Source organism: Amia ocellicauda, chromosome 10 (genome assembly GCF_036373705.1).
Source record: "Amia ocellicauda isolate fAmiCal2 chromosome 10, fAmiCal2.hap1, whole genome shotgun sequence".
Taxonomy (NCBI): Eukaryota; Metazoa; Chordata; class Actinopteri; order Amiiformes; family Amiidae; genus Amia; species Amia ocellicauda.
Window position 1 is genome coordinate 32,136,849 of NC_089859.1, and position 25,891 is coordinate 32,162,739.

Sequence of the window (25,891 nt, forward strand, 5' to 3'; positions counted from 1 at the left end):
ATTGCTAGTAAGAGTTACATTGAATTATGCAGTGTCAGCCATCTATGAAAGGTTAAAGGCATGTTATTCTAAATTAAGATATATTTCTGTCATGAAAATAGCAGTTCCTACAGATTTTTTTATTTTTTGGGGCTGAAACATATTTAACAGTTTTGAAACCTCTGAATAAAAGAATACAAAAAATAAGAATATTTGTTTTTCTGTCTTGATTATTTATGAATGCGGTCATCCATAACGATGGTGATTAAAATACAGTGAGTAAAATTATCATGATGGACTGTGTCTCTGACCTGTGTTGCTCTAGACTTCAGTTCTTGTTTGCAAGAAAGCTGCCAGTTCCTGAAACTGCTGATCAGCTTTGATTGGATTAGTTACAATTGTGTTGATCCATGTGTAAGCATATTATGATATATGACTATATGTTTTCTGTATTATTAGGTAACCTCAGGTTTCTTAATGATACATTTCTTGGAAAAAGGAAACCTTTTTGTAAGGCTTCTTTCACTTTGGAAAAATTGCTACAATCTATCCGTACACATTCCTATGATAGTTACCAGGATGTCAACAATTCTAAGGCAAATAAACAAACAAACAATCAAGAAAACAAAACAACAAGCTATATATAGGTAAACAATCTGCTTATTCTACTGGTAAAACAAGCAAAAACAAGTAATACATTCCAGTTATGTAACACTTGTCAATTTCATAATACTCTATAATTTCATCCCCAGGACCAAAACAAAAAACATTATTCTGGCCTGATTTTCAGCGGAATCTGTTTTCCAAGACTGACAACAACTGTATTAGTTTAAGCGGTATATCTTTGTATCACTTTGTACAATAAACATTAGGATTTATTATACTAGGTTGTCTGTTCCAGGAAGTCATTACTGGAAGGCAGCGCACTTTACTGATAGTTATATAGGCCCTGTGTGACTTTGCTGGATGTGTTTACATTAGTTCTCATAACCTGCTGACATTCTTAAATAGTAGTTGCGCATTGGTCACATTTTTGTTTTCCAGTGTACTCTGATGGTTTGATAAATTCCCCGTATTTTTCCACGGCTGAAAAATGAAGTGAATTCGCTCACTTTTCCTTGTTTCTTTTTTTTTGCAATTGTTTCAAATAAAAAAGTGAAGGCTCAATGAAAGAAGCATTGTTCATTTCATGTTATTTAAGCTTAAATATTGTACATATGTATTTCTACCACTTGTAATGATCTAGCACACTATGGTTTATGGGTTAATTTTTGTGCGGTTATGTTAGGTTTCCTTTCACAATCATAACAGATAGTGTGACGTATCAATAGACACAAATTTTAAAATAATTGTCTGTGTGGATTACAGTTTTAAGCATTGATAATGTGCATTTAAGTTAAATACATAAGTAAGCTCCTATTTTGGGGGGGTGGGGGGAATCACTGATTGTATTGTTGCACTGGAAATATTAGCAGATGTAAAATATAACCAACAATAATTGACAGCACCTTGACATGGTTTTGATCTTAATTTTGTTTGGGGAAAAGGGCAGACTATTTTTTTTCTAAATCTGGTGAGAATAATTCTGATAATAATAACATTTGGTATCTGGTATTAATAACATTTGCGAAAAAACTAAACTACAAAAACTAATGACAGCAATTTATTTTTAAAAAATGCTTTGTGATATAAGTGATAGTATTCAGACAGAGTGTAACATTGAAACATTACTGATCAGAATCCATCCATGAGACAGAACCAAAATGATATCTGGCAAAGTTACCATAAGTCAGACTCCAGTACAGCAGAAACAGGGATCTGGCATGAATTCCTATCTGACTGATTGCACTAAGAAAACAATAGATCATCAAAATGAATCTGAAAAACTGCACAAAGCTTGACTTCTGTCAGTTCCACTTAACATGTGAGAGACAATTTGTCGACACTGAGGATTTCAAGGTCAGATCTCCCCAACAGGCAAATCTCCCTGAGATCAGAACAGGGGAAATTGATAACAGAAGGATGCAGAGTGTAAGTGGAAAATTCTTAAAACATTTTTTTAATATATGCATCACTTTGTATTTCTTTACGGGAAGTCTGAATATATATATATATATATACACTGATGCAAAATTACAGTGACATGTAATACCCTCAGGCAGATGACTCATGGGTAAAGGGGTTGTTTTTCATGATTATGACCCTAAACACACAATCAGGCTAAACCTTAATTACTTTAATCAAAAAGAAAAAACAACAGATTTTAAAAAGAAAAGAGGAACTAAAATATGCTTTGGAATATGAGGTAGGCTGAACTGCCGAAAATAGACAGTAGCACAATGCTAAAGTGAGGTGACACCGTGTTTTTATTTTTTATTTTTTAAGTAATCATGTGTCCCTGTATTTGTGACTTCCAGTGTGTGTGTGTGTGTGTATATATATATATATATATATATATATATATATATATATATATATATATATATATATGTATATATAGAAGCAAGTGGAAACATCTTGAGCAGCAATGGATCAATATAGGCTGATGATGATACATACATACACACATATATATCATTATCATCAACATCTATATATATGATGTATATATAGAGGATTTAGGGAGCCTATGAGAGTCCATGCTGCAGCTGGATCTATTTACATGATATTTTGCCAAGTGTCAATTAAATACAGAAAGACAAAAGGGAATTATGTTAATGAAGGATACTAGCTGGAGGCTAAATGAAATGAACCCAGGTTCCATATCTTCCAAGAGTTCTTTATATTTTAGAATGATTGCTTTTGAGTGTGGTTTCAGATGTACAGCCAGTGACAGGTGAAGATGGCCTCTTGGAGCTGTCTGCAATGCTGGAAATATGAAAGGTATTTGGACATGGATTGTATCTCATCATTCTTAGACATCAAAATGAATGATCAAGGAGTCTTGATACAGGCATCTGAAATTGGGGAAAAAACCTTGTTTAATGTGAGACAGGAGCAGATTAAAAATAATGAAACACAAAGGAAGGCACATTTTCAGAGTCTGCATATCTTAAATTGCAGGGTTTGACACAATAGATTTCACTTGTGTAGCTGCAGCAGTTTAAGAAACATAAGGTTTAAGGTCTTCGTCCCTTATTTAACATCCGGATTATTTTTTACACTGAAGGTTGAAGGTCGCTTACAAATCCACTGTCATGCGCTGGGTCACCATATGAGGAGGTGGGGTGAGTGCCCCAGGACCTTGTTAGATTAAAGTAAATATTTCATAACAAAAGCCTTTTCTAATAATAACATAAAAAATATATAAAATCATTCTTTATATATTTGAAAACAAATCTCAGTTGCTGCATTTCATGTTCCCTTCTCTAATGTCATGCAGTTATTTGCTTTGTGGCTTTGCTTCATGAAAAATTAAAGTGAACTTCTTTTTGTGGCATGTTTGGTATTCATTTTTGGAGTCCACCTAAAAAGGTGTCAGTCAGTCAGTTCTTTATATGATCCAGGTGTTGATCTTCTAATGGGTTATGTTACAATTCCCGTAAGACAAGTAAGAAGCAACATCGCATGAGTGGTGGAGGAGAGTTCTGGTCTCATTTCATAATGGTTTAATGAGCTTTGGTGCAACGAAAACATTGTGTCATTGAATGTTACATGACATTTATTTATTTGTTCATTAATGTGTAAAGTTTCAATTCCTTGTAGGCCTTAGTTCCAGATGCTGAATGTACTATTAAAAAGAAACATTCAAGCATGTCTTGCAGTCAGGGTGGAAATGCAGGCGTGAGAAATGGAGAGGTTATGCAGTTAGGATGACACAATGCCAGGGTTTTGACAGTTGTTCTGCCACTTGTAATACAGCAGTCCAAGAAATGTTTTGAAATCGTCCACAGGCACTTTTTTCGAGACGATTACATTCACCAGGCTAGGCTAACTTTGCAGCAGGAAAGTTTCAAACTTGTTTTCGGCCATGCCTTTAGCTAACGGCATATCCGCTGAGACATCAATGCAAGAGCTATCTATTGTATGTAATCCAGACTTGAGTTTACATGTATTTGCAAATACGTTTAAGACTGTATTATCAACTATTCATCAAGGGGAGACCTTCTAATCATAATCCTACTAGTTGAATTAGTCTGATCTAATTTTGACATTGTTGGAAAGATCATGAGCAGGTGAAGTGATTGGATGTTAATCTGTAGGGCTTTGATTAGAATAAATCAATGTAATGAATGGCGGTGAGTGAACCCTGAAGAGCACTGGCAGATGAACGTAGCCGATGAAAGTGCCGAAAAGTCCCAAAAGTGTCTGGAAAGATCAAACTACTCCTCGTAATCTCCAATTCAACTCAGACTCACTCTGAGCAAAATCAACAATCCTCACTGGTTTCGACATTCTTACGGGAGGGAAATGTGTGCTAACTAATGAAATGGTTGCACTAAACAATATCACAAACATCTGGAGATGTAAACAGGATACAATTGAAATTTTATACATCGGGGTAAAATGCATCATCCTTAATGATATACTTTTGTGTAATCTGAAGGACATAAAGCGAAGGGAAAATAAAATCATCTAAGTGGTTTAAATCAAAATCCCTGTGAGAAGGAAATTAAAGCAAGGGCTTGGTGAAAATACTGATTTCTAAATTGCTATATATATAAACAGACGACAGCATGCAGGAGACGTATTAGATTACATAACGAAATGCCTTGTAGATTTTGATGGATTAGATGGAGACAGGAAATAAAATAATCAAGGAAAATTAGCATAAGAAGTTTTGACTCTTAGATACAATTTATTGCAGTTTCATCTGATGTAACTCAGGCTTGCGTTTCAATATGGATAATTGACTTTATTTTATTTAAGATATTCATTACACTTTCAGCTTGTTGATGCTTCCTGGATATAGATATGAGGGTGTATAAAGTGTCTCTGAGCTTTATCCTATAACGTGCATTTTACACAGTTAACACAAAATAAATATTGATAATTAATGTTACTTTGTTTCATTACATTGGTAAATTCACCTGGCTAAGAGCACAAACAAACTTCATTTTGCTCCCAGCTTCAGTTTGGCTTTAAATGCTTTCGATAAGTGAAAGAGTGAACACATTCAGTACTCACCACCATAGTTGATCTGTCTGCACGGATGATTTTGGATGTCATTAAATATCCAATTTGTCTGAGCAGAACAACTGAGAAGAGATACATTGTCAAAATGCTTTTGAGCTACTGTTTTCTCCAGAGACATAACTGAATTACTGTCACCAAACTCAGTGGCTTACAAATGATTGTATGACAATCTTTGCTCTTTAGACGCAATTTCTATGTTAGTATCATTAGTAATATGGTGACTACTACTACAACTGTAACTATTTCTGATGTTATTATTATTAATGTGATTTTGGTTAATTCTATTATAAAATTGGATTGATTGCTGGATTGGCTGATAGTGTATTAACATATATATAACATTGTGTAAACCAATTACAGTGTGAATACTTTAAAGCACTCTATTTTATGTGTTAAAAACTATTTTTTGCAAGGTTTTGTCTCTTTCCTTGAAAACATAATGCTAAGTCCCTAGAGAGCTGTGAACAGAGCTCCCGCTTGTGTTACAATGAATTTCAACATTCTTAACTCCTTAAACAGTGCACCAGAAACGTACATATGTTCAAAAGTCAAAAACAGAAACGCTTGTGTGCAGAGGAGAAGAAATGCACTGCCACCAAGATGATACAGAAGACTTAAAAACACATTTTGTGCTCATTAGATTAGATAACTGCTTTAGCAAAGCACACCATCACAAATATTGATCTCTGCAGTTTACATCTCTTAGGCTGCAACAAGAGAAACCTTTAAGGTGAAATCTTATCTGATGGATATTTGATCAGAGCTATCGGCACATGGCCTGTCAAGTCATCAATTGCTAGGCTAACGCAAAAGGCAATGATCTCTGCCAGCAGATTCTACTCTCGTGTTGCTGCTGTTGTGTGATCTTCAGCTCTGTAAATCATCTTTGATAGTTATTGTATTTTCAGTATTGCCCATGGTCTTCTATGTAACTGTTGCATATGGAAACAGCCTCTGGGTTCCGCTCTCAGAAGCAAGGGACAGACCTGCTATGCTAATCCACTTGATCTCTACCAAGCGTGATCACAACTTGTACTTGTACAGCAGCCATCCCACAGCTCAGAGCATGTGAGCCTGTAACACCAAAACATATGTCTCCAAGCGCAGGGAATTTGATAACCCAGTGACATCACAATAACAGTTTCCTATACATGCTGAGACCTGATACATAACTATTCACAGTACTGAAAATGAAGACGACTGGAAGTTTATACACAGTAATTTGAAAACTAAATATGCAATTGCACTTGAACGGGACAATTCTAGACTCTTTATGTACTTTTTTGTGTCTCTTCTCCTACCCCTGTCTTTGTAGACTTCAGGGCTCATTAAATCCTCTGTCTATATCATGACTATTGAAGACATTCACCTAGTTTACCTCACTGGAACAAAAGCATGGGAATATTGCTGTAGTTGTTGAACAGCTGCCTGAAGTCTTGCAAGACAAATTTGTGGTACACTCGGACTTGACCATAGCATGCTGAAGGAAATCAGCACCAAGGCTGTCTGACCCAGCCTGATTTTCTGAAAGCGAGAAGCAGTGAAGCCCAAGGGGATTTCTTTTCAAGCAAAGCCAACCTGCTTGCTTGTGATAAGCATGCCACAACACTGCCTGCTGGAAAGCATTAGAAGCAGATCTACTTTTCCTAAACATTTTTCTAAACATATGGATTTGAATCTATTTAGGAGAAAACATACATAGCGTACAGTAAATAGACACAACTTATCATTTACTTCTGCTACATAAGATTCTGTTTACAAGAATAATATGCAGAGTTCTGTCTCTGTGCAGCTTATACATCGTAGTACATGCAGTATTCATCTTTATTGGAGAATTGTTTTAGAGTGCATTTTTTTGGCAGCTGACATTCCATCCTGAACATTTCAATTAAGCACTCAGTAAGATCACATACATGCATGGCTTACATTTAAGCTGCTAAATTGATATCCAAAACAATTTTTGATGTCTTTGAGTTAACTTGTATTGGCTGCATATTTTAGAAACATACTAATGTAGTTCTTATGGAGCACGGTCTCATCAGTTGTAAGACGTTCTGCAAAAGGAATAAAAACTGTCATTTTACGGCACTTCTGAGTAAACTGTACAAATTACTTATTTTGTTCTCTGTAGAAAGCTCACATTTTCACTACTTTTCTTTACTCCTTCAACTTGCAGTGCTAAGCTCAGTGATGTGCGACAATACGTTTTAATGATGATTCACCAGGATAGAGAAAATGATTAATGGCAATATCATAGAAAATCCTGCATAAAATGTTCCAGACATTTAAAGGACATTTACTACTGCAGATGAACCAAGCTAATTGCCTAATGCACTGTCGGAATGATTATCCACACCCCCGACTTTTGAATGTTGTGACTGATGTGCCAATATATTAATCTTCATTTAATTGGCAGATTGTATGTGGGCTGACACAGGAGGTCTTAATAGAACAAGCCTTGCGGTGTCAAGAATATATTTGACGTAAGAATTCTACATGCTTTTAAAGAAAAAGTAAAAGCTTCTGGTAAATATTTAGCCAGCAATTCCTCCAGTATTTCAGTTAACGCTCAGTGAAAGCACAACTGAGATACTATTACGCACTTTTGTTTTTGTTTCCATTGATGCAAGTCCAAACCTTATTACAAACAGTTAGCTTAGCACATTGATTTCTGTATACATGAATCAAGACAGAGTTTAGTTTAAATATATAGAAAAGTATCCATACCACATTAAAATTAACACCCCAAATTAGTGGCATCTTATGAGGTCAAAGCCTACGGGCATTATTACTTCAAATCAGCTGTTATTCTTTTCCATCAGTATGGTTTAATTATGTATGCTTTAATTATCACCAGTACTGAGTGTCATAGCTGGGCAGCTCCTTGTCATTTATATACTACAGTGCTACGGCCGTATGCTATAGTACTTTTGCCTTTACCAATTAATGTTGGTTATTGAGATAAATACTAAACAAAGCTGAGCCCTTGACTATTCCCCTTACTACTCTAACTTGCTATGTATACTCTTATTACTACATTATGCTTACTTTATAGATAACTTGGCTCTCTGTTGTAGAACTTTTAAACTGGCTTTACTTTAAATAGTATTATGGACAGCAGCAATTTTAGGTATTTAGATTTGATTAAAATAGGTTAATAACACATCCTGTCTCTGCACATGTTCCGAGTGATGAATTATGTAAAATACTTTCTTTATTATGTTTTATAAGGCTTCTCCCAGAGCTGAGCTCTGATTTCTGAAACCTAAGACTGGTCATTTTAGAGAAATTAATATGCAGTTTGTCTTCGCTGACTAGCATCTGGACACAGAGGTATCTGATTGCAAAAGGAAAGCAGCAGGGGATTTATATTAGAGATTGTTCTGTTTTATCATTTGTGGGAAGTTTCAAAAAGAAGATCATGTCACCGTATTCACTGTATATCACTAGAACCTATGCAATGCAAGACCTTTACCCTAAAGAGAATCATTGAAGGACCGTGTATCAAACAGTGGCACCATGTGCATGTCATTCCAGTCTGCTCTTATTAATGACTCTAATATGTTTTGTTTATATAAGTAAATACATGATCAAGTTTGCAACCATTCAAATAGGTGGAAAAATAAGAGTTTGGTTAATACTTTGTGAGGCTGTTCTTTACCTCATTCAAGGGATCAGTATACTTACCGATTGCAGCCCAAATTTGACACATAATATAGCAGTGGGAGTTTTAGCAAGTAGGTTGGCCTATAGATATTCGAAAGACTGAGTCTAGCTAACCCACAAAGGGGTTCGTGTCTTCTGATTGGCCAAACTGTATTTGTGATGTATGCACAAAGTGATTTGGAATACCATGCTCCATAAAAATACAGGCTTATTTGTACAGAGTTTTGCATAGACAAACAAATTCCTCCTGGAGAATAGTGATGTTTCAGGTTGAACTTACAGAGCCTAGGTAGACCAACATCTATGGCTGTCTAGGACATGAGTTTTCTGTGCTCAGCCTTGGCCAGTTATATTGATGTTGTGGCAGGAATGGACTGCAATCTCACAAACCAGGAATGCTGATTTTGTTCTCACAATGTGTAAGCACATTGTTGCCAAACAGAGATACAGCATTATGTTCACCACTGTTGTGTTTTACCAGTGGGATGTGTGGATCCAGAATAAACAGATTTTCATTCCAAACCTAGTTTATCCAATTAAATCTACATTCTCACATGTTAAAGTTATTTATGTAGTATCCCTTTTTTCAGATATAAATATGTTTATTACTATTATTATTATCAGTCTTGGAAATTTTATTAGTAATATAAGTAGTAATAAAACTTGTAATAAAGTGTGAATGGTCGTGGTCTTAGATAAATCAATTTAGTATACATTGTTGTCTTATTTACTGCAATAATATTTTGTTTGTTTGATGTATATAGCATAATCCTGTCTATCTAATTTAACAAAATGGTCTCTAACAAGTTCTTAGACTAAAGTTGACAATTGGCACAATGCATCCCCACCTGCAATTTAATTGTCTTTTTAATATTTTCAATTTATTGTATTTATCTTTTACGGGGGAGAAAGGCAGTAGCTTTATCCTCAAATCGCTAGTCTCATGTTGGTACAGTAACATTCCTTGTGGGGGAGCGAGTGGGAGTTAAAGTTTCTGATTAACTTCCCACAAAGTGCCCTGCTCTTTGACCAAAATAAATAATGTTTAGTGTTTCACTGTCATTTTGTCAACAACTGCCTTCAGAAAGCAATACTTGAAACACCCCATGTCTCGTTGGTTTTTATACGGAGAGCCCTCTGTCATACCACAGGCACGAATGATAAAGATGTGGAAAGCTTTCAAAGTCTATGAATGGTGGAATTACCCAATATATTACTTTCATGAGTCTCTCCTCCAAAGCCTAGGAAAAAAACATAGCTGCATTCTCACATTTGCAGAGCATCATGTTCTTAAAAATGCCATCTACTGTATTTTAAATCATCCACATTAATAATCGTCTTTACATAATTAAACCTATTTTATTACTTTCAAATGTATAGAAACCAAAGTTTACTTATTTAGTTTAGGCATACATACCATCTGCATGTACATTTTAATGTTACTGGACATTGAAAAATATGTAATTCCACTACTGTCAATGTAAGCAAATTCATTTTTTGTATATGGAAGGAAACTATAAGCTGATAATTAGATGAAAGCCAGGTTACTGCATAGTCAATTGTCAGCTGATGGTTGGCAAAATACTGCAAAACTGGATAAAACAGCTTGCAGAGCTCAAAGCAGACACTCAGAAGCTGGCAACAATGTGATAGGGCTGGTATTTCTTCTGTTTCACTCCCAGAAATGTAACCGCATCCAAAATGTGAGGGAGACAGCTTGAAATTTCCATTATAACATTATGGTCAATTTTTAACAGTAAGTGATAATAATAAATTGAGTTATAAAGTGATGTATTACAAGAAACAAGTGAACTGGGTGCCTGCTTTGCCTTCAGAGTTCATAATAAATCTCTGAACACTTCCATGTATTTATGTGTATAGATATCTTAAGTCTACCAAACAAATTGTAATTTAAATCATTACTAAGTCAATAGAGGATGAAAAGTTGACTTTCATCTGGCTTGATATGTGATAAAGCTGTTTTAGGTTCAGGGCAGATGAGTGTGAATAAATGTATCAGTGGGCTACTTGTTAAGCATCACATGGCCGAAAACCATAATGTGGAATAAATGTTATTATATACATTTATTTTGATACAGCATGCCTGGCGGAGGCTGCATTGTATTGATAACCCACATTTTCAAAGTTGTGGGTGGCTAGAGAACACAGCAGGGCTGCCAGCCTGGTCCTATGATCTCAGCAAAGGTTTGCTGCCATCCTTGACTTTTCCCAGATTTCAGTGATATAATTGACCGGGACTGAAGAAGATTTTAAACATATTATTATTCTGTGTTTATTGAAAGTCGTTCTCCTCGAATGTCACACAGCAATTTCTTCAAAAGCACTGAAGTACCAGTCAACGAAACACATTTCTGGAGAGCATATTCACCAAATTAAACTGCTGGTATTGTACAAAGCATTTCACACTGTTTATCTCACTTGGGTTCCCTTAGATAACTTGTAGTTTATGCATGTTTAACTCTCCTTTCCTGCTGTCTCTGGATGCCAGACATCCATCCTTAGCATTGCCAGTTTCTGTATGGGCCTATGCATGCTTTCATCTCAAGAAACCACACACCAGGGGCAGCATTTATGACCATTGTGAAATAATTGAAAATTAACAAGGTTGATTTTAAACATTAACCTATATTTTTAAAGATAATAAGAAAACTCCAAAGCATGGTCACTAAATTAATTGTGCACCCTGCATTTATGGTTGGTGATATGCATGCCCAAATCCACCCCCTGAATCTGATGGTTATGAAAAAAGAGGGCAACATTTTTCAACTGAACATCTGTTCCCCAGTTGCACCGGCAAAGTCCCCAGAAGCCCCTGTTAGAGGCGTCTGTACAGAGACATCAGAGGTTATAATTATACGCTGATGATTCATAAAGACATTTTGAATTCTGACCTGCTGATATCCAAAAACAAGGTTATAAGGCTATTGGGGGAGAAACAGGAACAGTAAATTAGTCACAACTTAAATGAAGGAGCCATATTGCCATGCTGGCTATCAAGGCATTTTAATTTGCATTTATAGGTTTTATTTTTTGTCAAAGACACAGTTACTATCAGCTGTTATCTGTCTATCTATCTAGTTATTGTATTTCTAGGTATATATCCTACTTTGTGTTTAGTTTTTTGTCAATTTAAAACATTTCTAGGTGGGTACTCCAGCTGTTGAAAACATCTTAAGTCTGGGTAAGCGCTAAATTAATACACATGTTTTGAAGCCCGCTGAAGATGTATGAAAGCTAAAAGACTGTGCAAACACTTAATCTTTTTGGTGACTATACTCCACACCTTTACCTGAACTGTCCAAGATGTCCTGAGAATATGAAGGCATGTCTGGGTATCATTTTGGGCTGTATCCTTAAAACCTTTACCACCACACTTAGCTTCCACCTGTTTTTCCCTCAGATGAAAACAAATAATTAAGTTGTTAAGTGTCACATAAATACTTCATCATGATCATTTAAAAGTACCTATTGATTGAAGCGTTTCTCTTTGATTATGAACACATGGAACTTGTATTTATCTTTTTACCTTTTTTAAAATATAGCCCTTTGGCAGGAAAGTGTCAGCAATAAGTCCAGCTAATGCAAATAAATACAAGGTAACAATCAGTAAACTGTTGTACCACCTGGACTAGACATCACATTTAGACTGACATTAAAGATTTGTTTTCTGCCTATGGAGATGTTAGTGTATACAAAACACTGTAATGCATATACCCACATTTTCTAGATATTTTTTTTCTCCATGGTGAAAAACTATGAAATACTGTCATTGTTTCAGCAGAGATCTTTATTTATTTATTGTAAAATTACATTGCACAGCATGCCTATGGGATTTAAACCCAACTGAAGATCGGCAGCATTTGCATTGTTTTCTTTTTCTTTTTCCTGTAAAAAATATTTTTCTGGCCATCGGCTGCCATAGACAACACTGTACTGAGTATTGTACCAGTTTTGGCAGTCACAACTCAGGAAACACAGATTTAGGGTAAAATAGAAAACAAATGTGTTTTTTTTTTTTGTTTTTTTTTTAATGATAGTATAATTGTTCATATTACTGCCACTGCTGAGTTCTCGGCTAGACTGCCATTTAAACTTGTACATGTTTTAAACATTTGTACTTAATTCCTCAACACGTCAGCTTACTTTTGAAAATTTTGGAAATATGTTACAATTTCTGTTGAGGCCTTATGTGCTCAGATGAACCAATATATGTAGTTAATTAGGAGTAACATTAGGTAATGAAACCTACCCACAAATTATTGTAGTACCAAGTAATAAAACCAATAGCATTTGTATTAATAGTTTTATGGAACACCAAGTTGGATAAAGTCTCTGCTTTACTTTTATTTAGCTTTTTTTTTTTTTTTTTTTACATTGATGCTTTTCCAAAACTCTGCAGACCTCTTTAACTCAAGGAGCTATTTATAACAGTTTAAGTAACTTAGTAGGATACATTTTTGTTTTTATGTACCATGAATAATATTTGTTTTATTAGCTTGTGTTAATGAGCGAGGGATTAAAACATCAATAGTTACCCATTTATTGGAAACATTTCTGTAACCATTCAGTCAGGCACACCTTCCTTATGAAGTCAACATGTGCAGAAACAGAAACATTGTTGTGTAAGTATGAGGATTATGGTTATTTTCTACTTTTATGACTGTTAAGACAACACCATTACATATATTTTTTGTGTTATGTTTCAGAAGATCACATAATTGACATCTGCTCTTCAATTACAGCAAAAGATTGTAATATTTAAGAATTTGTTTGATGTTGTAATTGCCTTTTAGTCCCCTTTAGTTCTATATCATGGCCATGTGTGGTGCACTTACTGCATAATGGAGTGGCAGAAACAGCTTCTACTCCTTTTGAAAATCCAAGCCAAAACTTTTAATTTTGGTTTTCAGAGATAAAACACGACATTATGTAAGTAATTAAACTTAACAAATGATAATTATCTATGAGATTGAAAGTACCAATGTGCGATTGCTTGCAAAGAATATTATAATATATACATACATGCCCAGTTAGTTCATACAGAGAAAATCATGACCATATAGAAAATGTGTTTTCCTGGGCAACCATGGGCTGTGTTTACATGTTGGTATAACGTCATGACAGATGAGGTAAAGTCATGACTTCTTTTAAGGTGGTATGGCTGCATTCATATTTTGGAGTGTATTGATTATGACTGTATTAATTAACAATTTCTGCTTTGGACCTTTGTTTTGTTGTATTGATATTGGTTTAATTTACATTTTAAAATGATTTAGAACTGTGTTCAAAACTATTTAAAACTGTAAACAGCTTTGTCCACCTTAAATCAGTTATGACAGTACCTCTACTGCCATGACTTATTTGCCAGCATATAAACACAGAACATAATTCATACTTGGCATTTGGAAAATAAATGTGTTAATTATATAATTGTTTTGTATAATCCCTCCCCAAAAATATATTAACTATAATATTTGATGCCAAAATAATTAACCAAACAGCATGGTAACAGGTAATTTTGTGCCTTGATATCACAAAACAACATTGTAAATCTAGCATTTAATCACTGTCAGTAGGAAACGTTTCATATCATGCCATGCTGCCGAGCAACTAATCTCTAGGTTAGGGTTCAGTTTTTTCGTGTTGTCAGCAAAATGTGCTTCAAAGTCTGGGACCAAGAACAAACCTGCGGGTTAATCCTTCAACAAACCTCCACAGTTGTATATATGGGAAAATAATGTCCCACCTAATCCTAACATTAGCTTTTTAAATAGGAATGCATGTGTTTTAAATCATCCCCCGTAAGCTGCTCTCTGATTGTAACCAGAGCAGAGAAAAGAAAGAAGAAGGTATATTCCAGATTAATCTTGTTAGACTAAATGATGCTGAGCAGAAAGCCTCTTGTCAGCTGGTTGGCAAGATGTACCCTCTTCTAACGAGTTGTCCTAGTATGGCAGATTTAAACTTGATTGTAATAGTATTTATCCTGTTGAGTAAGACTCAAAACGTTTAGTTCTTGGTTTGACTTCCTTTCCCTCCACAATTCAATTAAGAATCAGTAGGGGGGTCTGTTTTGTTTTTAGTTTTATCCTCTTTAGCCTGTCCCATGCTCCTACAGAAAGTTGTTTGCAGATCTTAACAAGCTCCCCCAAGTAGAAAACCAAGAGGTAAAAAGAGACTGGCTGTAAAATATGGCCTTCACAACATTATATATTTATGTGAGAGGTCCTTAATGGATTGTAATCCAATTTCTGCCACTGAAATCAAATCTTGCTGGCGCCAGTAGGCTTCTTTATCCCTCAGAAATAATGGCATACTCTGGCATGTTTATGAAAAAGATGAGCCACCAAAAATCCATTCCTCACCAGGACAAATACATTTGGATTTTCTTTCTACGTGCGGGTTGCTTCTGGGAATGGTGGCAAAATGTACATTCTTAGGATAAATAAAACAATCAACGGTTGTGCTTAAAAAGTAAAGACTCTATATACCTTGTAATGTTTCTCCTGATGGTGAATTCATTTTTCAAAACATAACCTGTAGTCATGAGGTTAGATCTTGAGTTTCTAACTGAATGGACTGAATGATTGTTTCCATGGGTGTCTGTTTTTCACAGCTGATCTCCTCTCCATGTATAGTACTGTGCAAAAGTTTTAGGCAGGTGTGAATTTTTTTTTATAAAGTAAGAATACTTTCAAAAAGAGTCTGTTAATAGATTATATTTATCAATTAACTAAATGCAAAGTGAGTGAACAGAAGAAAAATCTACATTAAATCCATATTTGGTGTGACCACCCTTTGCCTTCAAAACAGCATCAATTCTTCTAGGTACATTGAAACACAGTTTTTGAAGGAACTCGCCAGGTAGGTTGGTCCAAACATCTTGGAGAACTAACCACAGTTCTTCTGTGGATTTAGGCAGCCTCAGTTGCTTCTCTCTCTTCATGTAATCCCAGACAGACTCGATGATGTTGAGATCAGGGCTCTGTGGGGGCCATACCATCACTTCCAGGACTCCTTGTTCTTCTTTACGCTGAAGATAGTTCTTAATGATTAAAGTTGCTGTATGTTTGGGGTCGTTGTCATGTTTAAATAAATTTGGGTCCAATCAGATGCCTCCCTGATGGTATTGTGTGATGGATAAGTGTCTGCCTGTACTTTTCAGCATTGAGGAGACCATTCATTCTGACCAAATCCCCAACTCCATTTGCAGAAATGCAGCCCCAAACAAGAAACCTCCACCATGCTTCACTGTTGCCTGCAGACACTCATTTTTGTACCGCTCTCCAGCCCTTCGGCAACCAAACTGCCTTCTGCTACAGCCAAATATTTCAAATTTTGAATCATCAGTCCAGAGCACCTGCTGACATTTGTCTGCACGCCAGTTCTTGTGTTTTCATGCATAGTTGAGTCACTTGGCCTTGTTGTCACGTCGGAGGTATGGCTTTTTGGCCGCAAGTCTTCCATGAAGGCCACTTCTGACCAGACGTCTCCTGACAGTAGATGGGTGTACCAGGGTCCCACTGTTTTCTGCCAATTCTGAGCTGATGGCACTGCTGGACATCTTCCGATTGCAAACTTACTGCTGCTGTAAGTTTCCTTGGCTGACCACTGCGTCTACAGTCCTCAATGTTGCCCGTTTCTTTGTGCTTCTTCAAAAGAGCTTGGACAGCACATCTGGAAACCCATGTCTGCCTTGAAATTTCTGCCTGTGAGAGACCTTGCTGATGCAGTAGAACTACCTTGTGTCTTGTTTCTGTGCTCAGTCATGCCATGGTGTATGACTTTTGACACTAAACTGGCAACCTCACCTTGTTAGCTGAGTGTGGCTGTTCCTCACCCAGTTTTATTCCTCCTACACAGCTGTTTCTGTTGCAGTTAATGATTGTGTTTCAACCTACATATTGAATTGATGATCATTAGCACCTGTATAATTGTTAAATCATACACCTGACTATATGCCTACAAAATCCCTGACTTTGTGCAAGTGTACCTAGAAGAATTGATGCTGTTTTGAAGGCAAAGGGTGGTCACACCAAATATGGATTTGATTTAGATTTTCTTCTGTTCACTCACTTTGCATTTAGTTAATTGACAAATATAATATATTAACAGACTCTTTTTGAAAGCATTCTTACTTTACAGCAGTTTTTCACACCTGTCTAAAACGTTTTCACAGTAATGTACCTGTGAAATGTACTGAGCATTACAAAATGAAGCCTTTGTACCTTATGTATATTCAAATTAGAAGGTTTGGAAAATGCAATAAAAAGGCACAAACTGCCTTTTGTAAGTGTAAGTAAATTAAAATGGAAACCATACCTCTTAAATGTGTCATAGAATACTTGAAGCAAATTCTCATGCCACTTTCCTCAGATAGTAATAGAAAATCAAAGATAGAAAAGCAAAACTCATAAATGCAGTGAAGAATTGTATTCAGCCAATGAGAACTTATTTTTCCCGATGTCAGGAAACAGAACCCATACCTGTTGCAAATATCATGCTTCTTTTTCCATCAGCAAGCAGTAAGTTAAGATCCTTAACTGCAAGATTTTTTTTAACTAATGGCCACAAGAGAGTAAGCTGAAACCATCAAATCCAGTGCACTTGTGACTTGCACAAATTCCAAACCATAAGTCTACAGGAGCTAGAGGCACGTGAGGTAACCCACTGTTTCCCAATGCCATATTTTAGTGGTTTAGTAATTTTCTAAGAGGATTTACACGTAACATAAAGGCACATAAAAAAAGGCAGTTAGTACTGTGAAAAATGTCAGTTTTCAAAACAAAATGGGACAATGTGTGTGTAACTGATATTTATTATTTTAAAGTGCCATCATTTATACTGCACAAGTTGCCTGAGTTAACTGCTTGTGAGTTTTTCCGCAGAGCCCAGAGATCACATGGAGTTTTTAGCATCGAGTTGATCATCGTGCTGACAGTGTTAATAAGAGTTTCTTCAGTGCCTCTGAGCGAGAACATCTGAGAGCTGGGAGAAAATGATAGATTAGAATTAGAGCTTGGAATGTCTGGTCAAAACAGGTCAGATCACGGATAAAATGGCAGAGATGCAAGAAATGCAAGAGAAAAAAAAGCCATTTAATTTCTCATCCTTCTGGGGATACTGTGCTTGTCAAGTGTATGTGAAAAGTGTGGTGATGAAAAATCACTCCCTAAACATCAGTACAATCGGGGGATTTTGGTTTATAGGGAAGATGCTAAAATTCAGGTTATTATATATATAACCCTGCATAAGAAAGATACATCTGTTTATGATCTGTAGTTTTTTAATGTAGTAATGTGCTTAAATCAACAGTTATTTTCATATTTCTCTCTCTCTCTCTCTCTCTCTCTCTATATATATATATATATATATATATATATATATAGTTAAACTACGATCATTGTAATGTAAATTGTACAAGGTCCCATTATCCGAATCCGTTATGTTCAACACTCCTCTCTGTGCTCACAAATCTCTCCTCTCCAACTCCCAGGCTCTCTTCCTGCCTCTCCACATCAGGAAGCCACCCGCTTCCTGTTTTATTTAGGAGGGGAGTCGGTAATCCAGCTCCCAGTAAATCACCCCCACCTGGGTCCGGCAGGTGCCGGAGCCTCACGGGGCGGTCTTTCACTGCACTGCCCGCCACTGCACTACTATACAATATGTATGTAATATATATTAATCCATCAACTTTTATCAATCCACTGCAAGGTGAGGCCTCCACAAGGGGATTGTTGCCAAATTCACCACACTGGATTGGCGAGTACCACACACACACAGAAACACATAAATACAGGGCAGTAAAGAGTAGCAAATGAACCCAAGCAGTATGTCTTTGGGATGTGGGAGGAACCCGGAGATATGAGGAGAACATGCAAACTACACACAAGCAGACACCCACGGTTGGAATTGAACCTGGGTCCCATGTGATTGTCCCATATGCAAGAGTTAGCAATTTGTTTTATAATCATTGATGCTAATGAGCTAAAATAAAGAAATCTGAAGATCCCTGAGCCAAAATGATCAACCCCTCCTCCCAACAAGAACTGTCTCAAGAGACAGTGGGTTATAGACAGTGTCTGTAACACACACTAATCAGGCACTGTACCATATTAGAGGAGATAGTCCAATTACAGAACTGGAGAAAGAAAACAAATCTAGCTTAAACACAGGCTTACATATTTGCCTCCTGTGAAACTAATTATTATTATATTTGCTTTTCTTTGGCACAAAATGGAATATGGGAGAAACAAATGCAATGTTTTCTTATGTCATTACTAGTCAGGCATTTTAAATGGAAGAGAGACATTTCTCACAAAATCACTTTAAGCACCAGAACCAGAAAGAATTACTCACAAATCTGTCTGGTTTGCAATGCAATATTCCCTTCAGATAGTAACAATAAAGGGAGATATGAGTTTTATTTATTCCTCATTTGTCTTTTCAGTGTTCAGTAATGAAATAGTTTTTCAGTTTAATGACAATAGCTACTTGTAAACCACAAGAATGCCCTACACGTGCTCTGTAGTACTGCTACATTCAACAAAGAAATCTGAAATGATCGGCATGAATTTTTTATTTGCCAACTAGTATTACAAGTGTTCAGCAGCTGATGTCAGATGTCTGTATAATCTTAACTATACACTTAATGTTAAGTAATGTTAGCTCCAGGAGAGCATAATGGAATTTATTTAAACAAGCATTTTGGTGTAAGTTCTCTAGAACAACTGAAAGACAAAGCTCTCTTGTCTTGCTTCTGAAAGCCTTAGTTGTCAACATGAAGGTTACTGTAGTACCGTTGAGTGAGTTAAATACGGTCTGTAAATTGTTTTGTTTTATTTAAATGCTTCCAATGGGCCAAGATGATGACAAGATGTAAAATAGTATTTATACTATAAGCATTATGTTATGCTAATCAGTAACTGAAGTATTTGCAGTGGATTTCCATGGAATCCACATATTGCAGTTATTGCGTACCAGCGCAGGGAGCTATCCAGCAACAGAAATCTAGATGCAACCAACACTCTTGTTATCGTGGGGCTCTGTTATTCTGGTGGTGGTTCATTTACGTCTTTTTCTGGTCCTTAGGGACCTGGTGCCGCAACAAAAAGTGTCTTTTCCCCTCTTTTGATTTTGCACCACTACAATCGAACCATACATTTGCAGTGTGTTCATGGAAAATTGTATCACAGGTTATAAAACTTTTTTGTATTAAAAATAATAATAATAATAATAATCCAACAAGCACTATATCAACGGAGTGTCAGTTCCTGCTTTCACTGTGTTTTTTCTTCATGTTAATAGAATTCACTGGAGGCATATCAAAATGACAGCAGCAGAGAAAGTTATGTGCACACATCATAAGGGAATGAATTGATGCAACTATGAATGCTGACACTTAGGTGTCTGTTTGTGATCAGCAGATAAACTTTTGAATGCTCATCCAAATGCTAAAGTTACTTGGCAGACAAAGTCAATCTACAATAGAAAGTCAAATCCCAAAGTATTTCCTATGGGGTGCTGAGCAAAGCCAAGAAAAGAGAAAAGGTGAAGGGGGGAGTCCATTTAATTATTTCATTTTCTGCTATGTCTTCAAAAGTAAGTCTGCATGACTTATGAAAGAACAAGCTAATTGATTTTCTCCCAGTAAAATAAACAGATTTTATTCAGATTATGGCATTACAATAGTTTGAAATATCAGATCATGGTGAGATTATAAAACTTGTCCACAGCACATTATGCATTAAACTAATGCCTGTATTACAATGTTACATGCTGTATAAGGATTGCATTAACAATAAATAGTATATAAATTGGTGTTGGGTGCCCTCTAGCTGTCAGAAACCAGTATTTTTATCATTAAATATAATTCATGAATTAATAAATTATTAAGAACAAACATAAAATAATACACATACTCCCTAATTGGACCCCTTTCAAAATGTTTACCAAAAACAACAACAATAATAATAATATACAATTGCTGTTATACAGTTATTTAATACTCAAAATGGGTCCAATCACAAATTGAAAAATAATATTGTAAAAAGAAAATTGATATTCCAAATGCTTTCTCTGTCTTGGGAAGTTTAGAAGTTGTGTGTTTCAAAACTCCAAAATAAACTTGAAAAATGCACACAGGGGTGCAGTTCTATGTGGCACAAAAATGCTGATGATTTTTAAAATTAGGAACAGACGTGTACATAAAGAGGTAAATGATTTATGAATACCTTCGGATAGTCTCCAAACTCTGTTGTTCTCAGTATGGAATAAGCAATTGAACCATCGAAAAGATTGATGATTGGATACCTTGCCAGATCCTCTTTTACATCTGACGAATTCTTTACTATCTGTTGCCAATCTTTGAAGTCCAGGAGCTCAGCATTGCTGATATTATACTGTCCTTGGCTAGGACTTGAACTGACAAAGTCAAATGAAAATTGTAACTATATACAGAATTTGAAATAAGCTATTGACACTTCAGAAAACAAGTATCAACATATATATATATATATATATATATATATATATATATATATATATATATATATATATATATATATATAATATTGTTTTTGTTTGTTTCCTGAAGATTTGTATGGTTTTTATTTTTTATGTATTGATGATATTGATGTAATTTGGTTTTACTTAATTTCAATATATTTTTTTATTTTTATTTTAGGCAAGTCTGTTTCCAAGCTGTCAAGTACTAACTCAGTGTAACTTTGTTTTGAAGCAATAGTAACAGAAAGAATGTAAACATAACATTTTTAACATAATTATAATCTCAGAATAGCTATAATTTACTTTTCTGCAAAATGTAAACAGCAGTCAACAACGGCAACCATCAACAACTCAGACCTTTACTGTGCTTTTCATCACAACCAAGAATCTCAAATCACTTCACACTGTACTGAAAGAGCGCCTGAAGCACGTTCGCCATTTTCCATCACTGCATGACAGCTAGATCAACATGTTGTTCTACTAGGGGACAACCATATGTTTTCTACCTCTTGACATGCAACTACATCTGATGTAAATGCAAATACAGTGATATTATGGGCTATAATTAATCCTGGTTGTCATGATAACCTTTATGTATAGCTATTGCAGCCTAATGCCTAATATAGCCTAAGCCTGTTTGCATTTGCAAGCCTGTTTTTTTTAATTTTCTGAAACCACCAATTTTATATTAAATTCACCCAAATCATAATGTGCAATTATAAATCTTTGCAAATTTTAAACAGTGGTAGCATACATTCTGCCAGCATTTTTCACATTAGGGGCGAGCAATAAAACAAGGTTCTGAATTAGCCTTAACATGTTGTTTGCACACAACATGCAAATGTAATAAATGGCCTTTTTATAACACAGGATATTGTATTTATGGTTCCAAGGAATAACACATCTGGGAGCAGAACTGCAATGTGATTTTATTGCAGAAGAATAGAGAGGCTGGGTACCTCTTTTGAAATGTGAAGTTTACTGCCTTCATGTGTAAGACTTCTTAAGCTGAGCTACAGCCCAAGGAAAAGAAGGGCCTACATTTTCTTGTTATACATTTTTGATATGAGAAAAGGATTTTGCTTGTCTTCTGTATATTTTTGGGGTGGTATATATTTTAATTAATGTATATAAAGTAATACTTTATTCAAATAATTAATTCAAATATATAGTAGATAACACAACACAACAAATTATCATTATATATAAAATTAAACTCCGTTCAGATTATTATATTCTGCTCATAGTCACAGAATATACAATTTTTTATGTGAATTGTACACTCTAAGGAGACACAAAAGTGTCTGGATGAGACAGGGTTAATAATACCCTAGTGTAGTATTTTGTCAAACATCTTGTAAACACTACTTTCTCAGTTAAATTGGCACATGAAAGGAGTACGAGGTTGTGCTGAAACAACAGTTTTACAACTCTTCAGCATAAATTGTTTGAATGCAAGATGTGACTGAAAATAACAAGATTGAATTAATTACAGGAAATAGGTCTGGGCCGAAGACAAAATCATTAAATATTTCTGCAACACTGTTGACAGAGAAACACAACATGTTTCATTGTTTCCCCAGTGATTCCACATTGATTGCCTTTTCTTTAACCTATAAACTATTTCATAGACCATTCAAAGCAGCCAGAGTGTGGGGCAGAGCATTGTAATAAAGAGCCAGGGCATATGAGAAGGCAATTACAGATAATACTCACACATATTACACCGATTTGCCTGATTGTTCTGAGTGAAATGGGCTGAACAAGTGCAATAGAAAGAAACGAAGCCAAGAGTTTGAAACCTGCTGTTCAGAGGTAATTTTGTACAACAATTTTGACTTCTCCTTTCTGCGAACCATAACACAACCATGCTTTTGGCAGGAAAGGGTCTTGATAACTTGCAGTTTTTCAAGCTCTGACAAAAAACATATATTTTTGGAATCCATCCTCCAAGGTATATTTTGATCCTTATTATTTCATTTAAAGCTGAATTGGATTATTCTTCAGGTTCCAGTAGCCTGCTTACATTCAGTAGTTCAGTAGCCGTGTCTTTCCATGTATTCAGTTTGTTCTGCGTGTCCTCAGTTTTCCACGAATGTCACCTTTAGCCCGTTTGCATCTGGACTGCATTTATTGGAAAGAGTGTTATTCAATTTCTCTTGTCTCCTCAATAATATTCCTGAAATATTTCAGTTTAGAAACACTAAGTGATATAATAAAAGGGGATTCAACTTGTGGTCATGTCTTCGTCCGTGCTTCGTACTCCCAGTCTCTTTGCAGCAAAGCTGGTTCAGTTATTTGCCAAGTGTGCTTGTGGTTTGGGTCTGTCAGCTTCTGCCTGTGGCGAAGCTCTGCCGAGGAGACATTACATTACATTTCATTGGGGTTTCGGATGACTGTCCAGTAGGGGTGGCTGGGGCTGGGACTGAGGCTAGATCAGAATGGCCAAAAACAACAGAGTAGTGGATTTAATTCACTGCAGGTTATGGTGTTCCAATAGCAACCTGTGGGGACACAATAAATAAAATAAATGCATATAGAAAGAGAGAGAGTGAGAGAGACTATAGAGAAACAGGCTTACACAGTTCATGATTGTATGCTGTTCATTATAGGTCAATACAATAGCACGTACTACAATATTAGTTAAAGATCATTTGCATTGCATTCTTTTTAATTATAAAAGTGTGGTATTAGCACATTCTAGCAAACCGATGCCATATCTGGGTACTCTAGCAGGACTGAGAGGTTTTCATTAGTTTTTGACAACAATCTTTCCCTCTTTATGCATTTGGATTGTTTTATGTGTGTTCTCTTACTTCATTTAGAATACAGACTCCAAAAGTGTGGGAGTGCATTAGGTGCAGAACAATAACCACCCAGAAGTGATAAGAGTGCACCCTGCTTCTTCCATTTCTGACTCAGAGCCTGGAAATGAACACTTCTCGATTGGTGGCATTTAATAGCACATCCACATCCTACTAATGTGACCACCCTGAAGGAGAAACTCACACAACTATTGCAACATCAGGGCAGGCTGTGATTTCATGCCTCATCAGAATGTACATACTTCTCTTTCACAAAATACCAGTATTCGCAATAGTATCACTTTCCATTTCAAGGAGTTTAGCATTCCTCTGTATATAATCTCACTTTATTTGTATGTGTATATTTTTTCAAGAAGAATGTATTTATTATAATATATATTTGTTTTACCTTTTTTCCAGGAGGAACAGGAACAGAGAAAAAGCACCGAACAAAAAACCAGAAGAAGAAACCAAAAAATAAACAGAGGCTTCACGTCCACGCTCAGAAGCAGCACAGCGATCATTTGGCAACAGGCCGGGCCAGCCAGTGAAATAAGACTTTTACACAGAGAAGAGTACAAAAGCTGCTAGCGGCTCCTACACATTAACGCACTACAGCCCTGCTGCTCTGTCAGGATTGGTGGCAAAACCTTCGTGGGGGAAAAAAAAACGTCCACAAAGCTTGTTTTATTTTGTTTCTGTTTCATAATTTCCGGAAAACACTGAAACACTAATGTTGATGTGACTGAGTGAGGAAGAAATGCTGAATATGTGCGATGAAGACATTTGCAGAGCTCCTGATCAAATAAATACATACATACATACATGAATAATAATGATAATAATTATAATAATATTAATAATAAAGCCAAAAAAGCAATGTTGAAACTCTATGGTCAAAGGCTGTAAATTATGTCATGGAAAAATACTTGTGTGTATTTATGTAAAATCTTTTTGTTTGTTTCCTTTTCTTTTTTTAAAGAAAATAACTGTTTCATATAAGGCCTTTATGTCTCTAATAATGTACATTTCAAGATTAATGTATTCAAATACCATGCATAATTGCAAAGTATTTTATTTTCAGCACAAAATTGTTTACGTAAAAAGCCGCTTTATGCTAAAACTGTATATTGTGGGAGAAGACATTTCGTTGTTCAACTAGCATGGCAATCCTCAAGTGTAAATAAATGCTGAGAGTTTATGTATTAATAAAACTTAATACTGTATTTTCAGTATTGATTTATTCATTGTTTAAAATGTGTTCTGATTAGAAAGTGTTGTAATACTCAGCTGAAACAACCCAAAAACCATAATCAACACATTACTAGTTCTTCACATAGTTTATATAGTATATTTGATTTATTTATTGAGTTTATTTTATATTTACTTTGGAAATGTTTGGAAACATTTTTGTCTGTGCCAATATATGCTTAAAATCCCTTATAACAATACAAAACATTTTTTAAAGTAAACATTGTTTTTGTCTAATATTTCATGGAGAATAATTTATTTGACTTTGTATCCGCTTTTTATTTAACTGCCTGCACTGATTTTGTTTAAAGCATGTATTAATGTTTCACTCACTTTTGAGTTAGTACTCATTGTTCAACATACAATGGCTTCATGTTAGTTACTAGTTTGACTATTTACAGTTCATGCTTTATTAAAATACATGTAATGTTATTAAATGTAGCTTTTAATTGATGTATCATTGAAAAAACAATCTTGTTTTGTGAGAAGGAATTGGTCAAAATATGATGCAGACACAGTATGAAAAA

General features: G+C 35.5%; 1 protein-coding gene across 1 annotated transcript in view; it reads left to right on the top strand.

The window, feature by feature from the left end:
* The window catches only part of rspo2 (R-spondin 2), a 63,980-nt gene extending 38,395 nt beyond the window's left edge, over positions 1 to 25,585 (top strand). Inside the window, exon 6 of the mRNA XM_066715963.1 lies at positions 24,534 to 25,585. Coding sequence (XP_066572060.1) covers positions 24,534 to 24,664 — 131 coding nt within the window. The 3' untranslated portion in view covers positions 24,665 to 25,585. The remainder of the gene's footprint in view (positions 1 to 24,533) is intronic.
* The last annotated feature ends 306 nt before the right edge of the window (positions 25,586 to 25,891 follow it).